Source organism: Sinocyclocheilus rhinocerous, unplaced genomic scaffold (genome assembly GCF_001515625.1).
Source record: "Sinocyclocheilus rhinocerous isolate Xijiao unplaced genomic scaffold, SAMN03320098_v1.1 scaffold558, whole genome shotgun sequence".
NCBI classification, from domain to species: Eukaryota; Metazoa; Chordata; class Actinopteri; order Cypriniformes; family Cyprinidae; genus Sinocyclocheilus; species Sinocyclocheilus rhinocerous.
Genome location: NW_015634502.1, coordinates 1,638,827 through 1,650,115, shown reverse-complemented (window position 1 = coordinate 1,650,115; position 11,289 = coordinate 1,638,827). Strand labels below are relative to the sequence as shown.

The 11,289-nt window shown below is 35.8% G+C and overlaps 1 protein-coding gene across 1 annotated transcript; it reads right to left on the bottom strand.

The window, feature by feature from the left end:
* Positions 1-942: 942 nt before the first annotated feature.
* On the bottom strand, positions 943-10,823 carry LOC107745788 (glutaminase kidney isoform, mitochondrial-like). The gene is made up of 18 exons (XM_016559770.1): positions 10,472-10,823; positions 10,228-10,315; positions 8,699-8,820; positions 8,030-8,159; positions 7,850-7,929; positions 6,710-6,873; positions 6,222-6,280; positions 3,787-3,819; positions 3,634-3,692; positions 3,464-3,530; positions 3,336-3,386; positions 3,040-3,216; positions 2,735-2,866; positions 2,555-2,647; positions 2,387-2,448; positions 2,213-2,289; positions 1,739-1,802; positions 943-1,666 (listed from the first exon to the last, which is right to left on the bottom strand). The coding sequence occupies exons 1-18, from the start codon at positions 10,663-10,665 to the stop codon at positions 1,477-1,479; spliced, it is 1,842 nt and encodes a 613-aa protein (XP_016415256.1). The 5' UTR covers positions 10,666-10,823; the 3' UTR covers positions 943-1,476.
* Between the last annotated feature and the right edge of the window lie 466 nt (positions 10,824-11,289).

Here is an 11,289-nt window from a genome sequence, read left to right as displayed (position 1 = left end):
CTGGCAAAATTGGCAAAATACACACCAGATGCTTGCCAAGCAGGTTCAGTTAAAGCTTTTGTGCCCTACATGTCTTTTAAGTCTTTTAAATTATGTAGTACCATAAAAATGTCTTAACAATCTTAAGAAATTCAAACAATACGCGCTCATAATGTTTAGCTGAAGATTATTAATAACCTAAATGACATGGAAAGCTTTATGAAGAGTACTGGTTTGCTAACCTCCTTAAGGTAATATGACATGATGACATTTCTAGTATGGTAACTTCATAAATAAACTACTTTTTAATGTGCATGCATGCTTTTCTTGATAGATAGCCTGCTAAATTTACATTAGCTTTGTACTTCGTAAACTAGAGGCAAAGTCACAAAAATCTTCCTATGAAAGAAGTCAAGAAAGTTCTGAAGATAAATTCCGACAGGTTTAGATTATTTTTGAATATATATATATATATATATATATATATATATATTTAACTTTTTTCAATTTTTGAATAGTTCTCAAATATTTTCTTAAGAACATCTTCAAGAGCAATATTTCTTAAAATGTCAGTCTTTTATATTTTATAATTGTATACTAGTTTGCTCGTGGTTGCCTTATATAATACAACAATTTCAATGGTATATCTTTTTATTATGGTATATCTTAATATGCATTTATCCATCTATTAACATTTTAGATAGTAAGCCATTCACAATCATTTTTAATGAAAGTAAAATATTCCAGTCGTAATATGTATTATATGTAATCTTATAACAATTTAAAATAACTGTTTTGTATTTTAATATATCTTAAAATGTAATTTATTCCTGTAATGGCAAAGCTACATTTTCAAAATGCTTATTATGTGAAACAACCCCAAAAATTAATTAAACATCTCACCTTTAGGGATTTAAGAATTTAAAAAACATTCTTCTCAAGAATTTGAATACTTATGTTTTGTCTTAAGAATGCTTAAGAATCTATTTTCTTAAGTATTTTGGGAATACAGAATACAGTCAGTTATGAAGAAGAAAATAGCAGTTAAGAAGAATTTTAATCTAAAGAAAGTTTTGTGAATCTGGCTCCTAGTTACTAAGGTTACTGGCTAAGTTAAGTGCTTTTATGTAAAAATACTTCTGCAGTGATAGACGTGAAGGGAAAGGAAGCTTCTGCATTTCTAAATTGGTCCAATCACAAACCAAACTGTCCTTGAGGAGCTGTACCAGAAAATACTTGGAAGAACCTGGTAGTTTCATAATCCCACAGTAGACTGATGGAGGTCTGAGAGACTACAGTAATGACCATCTTAAACCATCAACAGAAGCTAGCTGAGGTCTACATACAGCAGAGCTTTGGTTTGAAGCACTATCTCTATAACACCTGCGCGCACCTGCTCAGCATGTCCTTACACAGGCTTTGTCATAAATCTCACACCCACATGCTTCCCAGAAGTCATGAGAGACTGAAGTTTGGGATGTTCATGGCAGTTCTTGCTCATACTAAACCCTCCAGAGTCTCCATGCTCTTCAGTTCCTCTGCGTCCATGGTGGAATCGGGACACGTGTCTGCGCTGAGCTCCTCTGGCATTAGTGTGTGTGTGTAAATGCTCTGGTACTCTTGTAGTACCTTGACCACGGCGTTGTGCCCAAACTGCATAGCGTCATCAAGAGGTGTGTTCCCCCATCTGAAGAACAGATGCATTTTAATAAAGGAAACAAAAACAGAAAAAGTGCAACAGAGGGGAGTTCTGCCGTACCTGTCCTTTGCATTGGGGTTGACTTTGCAGGTATGTGTTAAAAACTTGACTGTATCCAAGTGCCCTGAAATCAGAGTAGTTTTAGAGACCTATTAATAAATGACTTGTTAATTCCAAAAGTGGAATATTGTGAAACATTATAACAATTTAAAATAACACTTTTGTATTTTAATATATTTTAAAATGTATTTTATTCCTGTGATGGCAAAGCTAAATTTTCAAAAGCTATTACTCTATTATTCTATTTTTGTGGAAACTGGAAATCGTTTTTTCAGGATTCTTCAGTGAATAAAAAGGTCAAAAGAACAGCATTTAATTAAAATAGAAATCTTTTGTAACAATATAAATGTCTTTACTCTCACTTTTGATCAATTTAATACATCCTTGCCAAGTAAAAAAAGTATTAATCTCTGACCCTAAACATTTAAACAGTAGTGTAATTACACCAATAAACAAAACAAATGGTCTTATTACCTTCTGCTGAGGCCACATGTAGGGCGGTACGGGTGTCATAGTCAGTCAACTCCATATTAACAGCAGAGAGAGCGATTCTGTGAAACAAATTAATATCTTACTGTTGCTCATGACCATTCTCATGAAAATGTTTGCATGTATTTTTTTTTTGCAATAAAAAGAGAACATTTTTACCTTCTGAGAGCTGAAACATCGCCACTGTAAGCAGCAAACATCAGGTCCACCACAGACTTGTTCTGTAATATAAATATAATGATCGATCACAACTCTGAGCTAGCTCTTATCTTTTAGCTTTACTTTGTTAGCATTGTGTGAAATTGAAAATGTGGTCTGTGGTCTCACCCTCTCGTGGCCTGTCTGTCTGCGAGGGTCTAACTTCTTCGCAAAGTGTCTCAGGTTGTCATAGTTGTGGAAGTTAAAGAGGGAGACTAGCTCCTAAAAGAGAAACAAATTCAGTTAATGGTCTCGGAGAAAAATGAAGAAATAGAAAGAGAGACAAAAGCAAAGCTCATGAAAAGGTACCTGGCAGAAGTAGATGCCTCGGATGCTATTGCCAACACGGTCAAGAGCTGGAGACCAGCACATGACCCCCATGATATTAGGAACCACGAGCAGCACGGCACCAGACACCCCAGATTTAGCAGGCAAACCCACCTGAGGAAGAGAAACACAAACAATAACAGTGATTTTATTTAAGCAATTAGCTGAGGTTTAAAGCAAATGACTGAAATAGTTTCATCTAGCTGTAAAGTCCTCTATGTCTGTGTACTTTACCACACTGAGGAATTCAGCAAGCAATCAGCCGGCTGTGTGTGTGTGTGACTCACGTGAAAGGCAAACTGGCCGGAGAAGTCGTACATGCCACAGGAGTGCATGAGACTGAGAGTGTTCCGGACGGCCTCGGCACTGAGCACACGCTCGCCTGTGATTGGACAGATGCCTCCATTAGCTAAAGTGGCTGCCATGACGCTTCCAGACTCACATGTCACCTCAATAGAACACAGCTGGAAATGAGAGAAAGACATAAAGACATTAAAGAGAAAATTGTAGTGATTTAGTATGACCGATAATAGCAAGTACTGTTATTAAAGACAATTATGTGTCAGAATGACAGCTGATTTACCTGAAAGTAGAAGTCAAGGGCTGCCGTCATGTCAACTCCACTGGGAAAACACTACAGGAAAAAATGCAGAGTAGTAGGTTAGAAAGCAATAAAAATCCTGTCAATATGCTTATGAAAATGACACTCACTTTTTTCTCTTTGAGATAATAGCCAATTGCATAGTTCCTGTCACCGGTCTCTCTCTCTGACTGGAAACTTTAAATATTTAAATATCAGTACATATTAGAAACCAAATTTTAGGTTCACCTCTAAAAGAGTGTAATTTGATATAAATAATGAGGTTATATTTAAAACTCACGTCGCATTACTGAACGCAACATATTCTCTACCAGCCATTCTCTTCAGATAATCCATCATCTGACCCACAAACAGAAATCAATATTTATAACAAGCGAGATAACAGCAAACACCTGGGATAGTTCACATGGTGGAGATGTTGCTATGTACTCACAAAGTCAAACTTCTCTGCCTTGTTGGAACCAGGCTGTAATAGAGACCAAAATGGAGAACGTGAGAGAAGACGACAGAAAAATCACCAATACACTTGTGAAAAAAAGTACACTTTACCATAGTTTAAAACTGAACAGAATGTAATGTTTTCAGACACTTCATTGCTGATAAAAAGTTTAATGGTAAATTAAAATATATTTGAATGTTATTTCTAATGAAACTTGATAAAGTTGCAATTTAGTGCATTTAAAATATATCAACTTCAAATGGAAAATCTAATCAAGTACTAGTATGTTAGTCAACACATCAATTTTTTTTTTTTTACTTATTTAAAGCACCAACATAGATTATTAAAATATGATTCAAAATGTACTTTAAAGTGTAACGTTTAATTTGGCATTATTACAAAGTGCACATTTTAAGTGTACTTAACTGTGCTAAGAAACAGTCATGAAAGTGTACTCTCTTTATGCACACTTAAGTGGCCTTTTATTTCATTAATATTATACTATCTGTAAATACAGTTTCACACATTCAATTTAACCCATAAGAACCCGGACCAATTTCTCCTCATAGGAAAATTATGGGGCATATAAAACAGACCAAATGGACCACTTATAACATGTTTCTGCAGTTGTTTCTGAAATACAACCCCTCCTTGTGAAAGATCTGTAATGTGACATATATATGACATTTGGCGTTTATGATACATTTTTAATGTTACATATATGTTACATTGGGCGTTTATTTCTCAGTTGAAAAAAATATATTTTGTCAGTTTTTTTGCTAAATAACAGCTTTTCCACAACATATATCAAAATTATTACTTTTCTGGGAAAAGATAAAACCAAAAACTTTTTCAGAAGTAATACAGTTTTGCATTTTATTTGCTTTGCCACACTTTTCACAAGGGAAGTCAATCCAATAAAACTAACCTGGAAGGCTAATTCAACTGAAAGGCTAATTCACTGGTTTATGAGTAAATTAAGGTCTGTACTTAAAATTACTTAAAAGGACTTCCAAATATTGTTTAACAATATAAATTACACACAATTATACCTCAGATGTGAGATGCTTTAAAATGTAAGTTGCTAACAAGTTACATCCTTGTGGTATATGTAGTCTGTCAAAACCCCATTAGAAATTTCTGAGGGCTAACCCACGGCTAATGCTAATCCTTTTTAAGGCAACAAATTGAACAGCTCTACAGTCAAAAAGATCCAGAAGGAAAGAGTCAGATGTTAAACACATTCAACATTCACAACGTCCACTGTAGTTTTTCACATTTAGTCAAATGTGCTAAAAATGAACTCCATATAAATAAAATTAGTTCTGTTTGCAAGCAAAAAAATAGCTAACAGCGATTCCAGTGACACAGTTTACTTTGGAACTGATCCAAAGATCCCTCTGCAAACAGTAAAACAGTGCAGTATTTAGACACATGGTGGCAGTGTGCACAAACGTGTGCAGTAATGGACAGCACAGAAAATGGTGGTATGATATGAAATCATAACTGTCTTATCCTATAAAAATACATAGAAATCTATAAAAGGTTATGAGTTTGTAGAATGTGTTATGCACGTGAAACCATAATTAGCATCTTAAATGAGAATAAATCGTATTGTCAAAGAAAAGATTTTGCAAATGTGGACATGATCATGATCAGTCATGTTTTTCATTGCACAGTTGCAGTAAACATGAAGTTAAATGACAGAACATGAAGGACGAATATAAAGCCAAATGATTCGACATGAACCGCTGGTCCCTAAATGGTATTGAGTTTCATATGTCCTAAGGTGTGATGTTAAGATGACCAGTTCCACAAGGTCCAAAAGTGAGTTCCATGTGCAAAGGTCAGTGCAATGCGATCACAGCTGTGAGATGTCTTCATCTTAAAAAGTATTCCTGTGTGTCTGTGCTCAGTGATGTTGTGTAACATATTTAAGGACATAGGTCAAACTAGAAACACGAACACTTTTGAACTTGAAATAAAAGTGGGGAGTCCCTTAATTATACATGCAGTTAGGTACTGTTTTTATATCAGTTCATTTAAACCACTGAAAACTTTTAATCTTCCTTTGCAGTCTTTTTAAACACGCTGAAAGGCGTATTTCTCAGCACATTCTCTGATTGGCTGTTTAGACACACCTCTTGACCACTAACTGCTCTTATTTTGCCATTTCTAAAAGGACCACCCACTCCCCCCATTACACACAAACACACACCTTGTCAGCTATTTAAAACCAGGTCAAAAGGACAGAAATATAATTGTGTCCAATTAAAAGCACTTTGTCTATCATAGCAATCATTTCTGAAATCAATAACATGCAACACAGCATTGCTGCTGAATTTAAAGTAACTATTCAAGGCTTGTGTCCCTGTAAAGGCTGGGACAAAAATAAAATAAAATAAACCTTAAACCTAAATAAAAATTACCTTTAGAAGAGAGCTGATTACAATGGCTCCTGCATTTACCATGGGATTATGAGGTTTATCTGGGAAACAAAACAAAAAAAGTTTACAAATTGTCAAAACTCAAAGTGTCAAAGGGGCATCGTGCTGACTGGGAATGATTCCGTATCAGATTCAGTACAGACTGCAGATGCAATGTTCCTCAGAGGTGAGGAAATCCATTGACAAGATTCATACTGAAAGGACAACTGACAACTGTTTTACAGCTTCCTCTTATACCCGGACTTCATGTTCATAGAATGCTATGAGCCTGTGATGTCGCTAATTTTGAGTCATGCCATTGGTTTGAACCTTTGCAGTTACGTCCAGGGCAAATAAGAGAAAGATTATAAAACATAAGTATACTGACATATATGTGTCGTTTTAAGTGTCCAAATACTATTCAAGACCACTTATTTCTATTGTAGACAGCATCTACAATAGAAATAAAACAGATTGTGATGGATTCTCACCCTCTTCATCTAAATAGAGTTTGTTGAATTTGAGGCCACTGGGTTCTTTCCCCACATATCTGTGCACATGTTCAGTGCCAGCCTCGTGCACAGCCAGCGCATACTCCAGAGGCTTCACACATGACTGCAGACAGAATGGCATATTGGTGTCTCCTATAGCATGCCTATGTAAAGAGAAAGAGAACAAATTTAACATACAATGAGTGAGAGGGAAAAGCAAAAGAAAAACTAAATTATCATTCAGGGTCCAGAAAAATCAGAAAACATCACATGCGAATGAAATTTGGGTTAGGCGGGTGAATAAAACATTAATTTGAACTAAATAATTGATATAATATGATAAATTTGATGTAAGTGATATCCATGATTTAAAGACTGCCAAAGACTCGAATACATTACAACTAATGACCTACACTCAAAATATGCAAAAATATGCAAAGAAAAAAATTATTATTTTGTTGTTGAGACAGAAAGACATCATTAAAATAACTATAATAATTAAATATTAATAATAATTATTTAAATATAAATATTATATATATAAATATTTATAATGAGAAAAATATTGTAAAATATTGTTTTAATACATCATTCAAAAGTTTGTGGCTGATAAGATTTTTGAAAGAAGTCTCTCTTGATCAAATATACAGTAAACAGTAATATTGTGAAACAATTTTAAATAACTGTTGCCTTCAGTGTCACATGATCCTTCAGAAATCATTCTAATATGCTAATTTGGTGCTAAAGTAAAAATTATTATTATTACCAACACTGAAACTGGTTGTGCTGCTTAATATTTTTGTGGAATTTTCATATTCTCATAATGATGTTTTTTGATGAATTCAAAGTAAAAAAAAAAAACAACAGAAACAGACATTTATGTATCATTAAATATTACATTATATATTATATATATTTCACTGTCACTTTTGATTAATTTAATGCATCCTTGATGATATTTACATTAAAAAAAACTAACTGACCCCAACATTTTCAACGGTAATGTTTTTATGGTAAAAAAAAATTGTAATTTCAACCACAATTATACATGTATGTACAGGTGGACCAAAAAGTTAATTCTGGACCCTTCTCTCATCACAATGATGTGAGTAAAGACAGTCAAAAGAAAGCATATTTTACCTTTGACCATCCACTGTGCACAGAGAAACTCCCCACAGGTCCGGACTGAACTTAGCTAACTGAGGGATGTAGTTTGCTACCTGCGCAAACACGCACATAGACAAATACAGAGATGAGATGTTGACAAATGTGTTTGTAATTGTGATTCAGAAACAGTGATAAGGAAAATCAATGTCTTACTTTCCCTCCTTTCTGAGCCTGTGTGTTATAATACAGATGGTTTATGAGGGATGTAAAGGCTTCGAATTCTGGAATGATGAACTTCCTTTGGAAAGCTTGAGACAGGAGGACTATGTTACTGCCAACACATCTAGAAACAGAAACACACATATGCCCATGTGACACAACTGTGACTTAACAGCCACCTGTGATCGGTAATGTGCTAAGAGAGTTGTACATGGCCGAACATGATATTTGTTCCATGTTTATTAACACCGACAGAGCTGGTTCAAAAGCAACTTAAGCGGTGCCTCACACGAGTAACAAACACGTTTATCGCTGCTTAACATGGCTTAGCTCCAGCCACACATGCTCCAGCAGAACGCATGTACACAAACATACAACACAACAGGTGGCTTGTTGTATTTACCTCTGTTGGAGAACAGAAAGTCAGGTCAGGAATTTGTATGTGATGATATGTGTGTATGTGTGCATGATGAACTGACTGTTTGTATTTCCAGTCTTCCAAGAACATTGAGATATCATTTACCTGTAAGGGGCATGAGTGTGTGTATATATCATAACAGCTGCAGGTCATAAACGATAAGTGATGTCATGGCATATCACAAAAATCTCACACAAACACATACTCTCTCAAGCTTTGAATTGCTGCGTCAGTTTTACACTTACTTTCTGAACAGTTCCTGGTCCATCATTGCTGTTCCAACAGACTCTTGGACAGCTTGGTGGATCTGCCGCATGCAGTCTTTCAAACGGGGGTCAGAGGTCAGCAAGCCTGTGCTTCTGAGTGCCTAAGAAATACAAGAACACATACAGTATCTCACAGAAGTAAGTACACCCCTCACATGTTTGTAAATATTTTATTATATCTTTTCATGCCAGACCTAAACCCTATTGAGCATCTCAAGGTCTCTAACATCCACCATCTCCGTGATGTCGTCATGGAGGAGTGGAAGAGGACTCCAGTGGCAACCTGTGAAGCTCTGGTGAACTCCATGCCCAAGAGGGTTAAGGCAGTGCTGGAAAATAATGGTGGCCACACAAAATATTGACACTTTGGGCCCAATTTGGACATTTTCACTTAGGGGTGTACTCACTTTTGTGGCCAGCGGTTTAGACATTAATGGCTGTGTGTTGAGTTATTTTGAGGGGACAGCAAATTGACACTGTTATACAAGCTGTACACTCACTACTTTACATTTTAGCAAAGTGTCATTTCTTCAGTGTTGTCACATGAAAAGATATAATAAAATATTTACAAAAATGTGAGGGGTGTACTTACTTCTGTGAGATACTGTATTTCAGTATTGGAACAATTAAATGATGAATTGTTGAATTGTTCAGTGAACAATTATTGTTTGAAAATTTTAGCACAAATTTAGGGATGAACTACTAGCACTGTGATATACAGTTGTAAGGTATAGTAAAATAAAGAAATGAAGAATTATTGCCTGTGCCCTATATATTTACAATAATTGTAACATATGGATGTCGTTAATCAAAGGCTAGAAATATGAAGTTCTTATGGCACAATACAACAGTGTTTACACTAGTCAAATGAAAGAGTTAACCATCAATCATTTGGTAGGAACATGTTTTCCTTGGTCAATGATATATATCATTTGAGCTGTTAAATTGCAGCTATGGTGGAGATGACCATCATATATAGACAAAATAACCCCATGCACATAAATTATAGCAACAGACCTCTTAACACTTTAATGGGTGTCTATTTCTGGGTGTCATGTGTACTGAAGCACACACACACACACACACAGACAGAAGGTGCAGTATACTATGTCTGGAAATACAGAGATTAATGTGTTACCCTGATTAAAACAGTCCATAATTTTATGTATTCCTCCCTGTAATATAAACTCAAACATCCAAATATGGATCCACATGTTTAGGAATAGGTATATTTATTAGGTTCTTTAATGGAGCTAGCCACTTGGCCCAAAAATGAAGTCTATTTATAGTACCATTATATAACACCAACGATTTATGATTATAACTTATGTAAGAATAATGGTGTCTTATTTTAATTATACTAAATGGAAAGCATGTGGGTACATGATGTTTATAGCATGTATTTTATTCCCTTTCCCTCTGACAAATAGTCACTACACTACATGCTGACCAAATCACAAACACATGCACAATGTCATCAGCACTCTGTGACTATTAGTGCAACTCACAGCCAGGAAACGTCCCACTGAGATGTTCTCTTCTCCCTGGGTGATAGTGTAGAACAACAGGTCCTCCAACCCAGAAACCATCTTCTTACTGTTCAAAACACAGAACAATACAGAAAACAACGTTTTACCCAAAACAATTGATTTGATAAAGATATTAACCCCTCTAAAACCATTTTTTAAAAATGCCGTTATATTATCTCTATGGCAACAGAGCCAGCAGGTAACGCCTTCTCTGAGGATTTACCTGTACGCCCCGGCGTCCGTCTCTGTGATCACGTGCTGATGGCGCGGATGCTGGCCTGGAGTTGCGCTCGTGTACAACGGCCGAGCAGGTGAGCGTCTTCTGTCCAAATTTCCCGCAGCTCTCTCCCATTTTCTAGCGTTTCTAATGAGCAGAATGCCAGCTCTGGACGCCCGTAGGGTTTTAACAGAATGCATAATCAATCCAGAAGGTTTGTACTTCTAAACCAGCGACCTTTAAGAGCTCTAAAACAGTCTGAATAAACAGCGCGTGTCTTCTGCTTATGAATTCCTTCCTAGTGGATTCAGATTGCCTGATAGTCCCACGAGGCATGGGAGTGACTTCTGTTGACAAATTTAGCCGGTAACCGAGGAATCATAGGCAGGTGAGGGCACGCACCCTGGCGGATGTTAGGGGCGTGGCGGTGGGAGAAAAAAAGGAGATGGATTATTGGTGGATCCCAGAACAGACGTATATGTCAATAGTAGAAACTAACTATGCAACGTAGGGCAGACTTACTGAGCCTGGGCATTTTGCTGCTTAAACATTACCAGTAAAATTTGTGACCAAAATGTACTTTTGAGCTTGAAGGGTAAAAGAGTTAAAAGTAAATGAAAATGCAGACTGTTCTTATTCACATAAACCACATGAACATAATGCAACCATTTATGACCAGTGGGGAAAATTTATGAATTAGTAACTGATTGATTCACATTCAGTTAATAAAATAAATAATAATAAAATGGTATATATATATTGCCTAAGCCTATATATATACACTACTGGTCAAAAGTTTGGGATCTGAACGATTTTTAATGTTT

Bases quoted from the DNA above. Each gene is read 5' to 3' on its own strand.
- LOC107745788 (XM_016559770.1), bottom strand. From the start codon at position 10,665: ATGCATTCTGTTAAAACCCTACGGGCGTCCAGAGCTGGCATTCTGCTC. The intron at 3,693-3,786 runs GTGAGTACATAG...TTTGTGGGTCAG, and splicing joins AGGCAGAGAAGTTTGACTTT to ATGATGGATTATCTGAAGAG. The intron at 2,648-2,734 runs GTACCTTTTCAT...TTTCTCTTTTAG, and splicing joins GAGGCATCTACTTCTGCCAG to GAGCTAGTCTCCCTCTTTAA.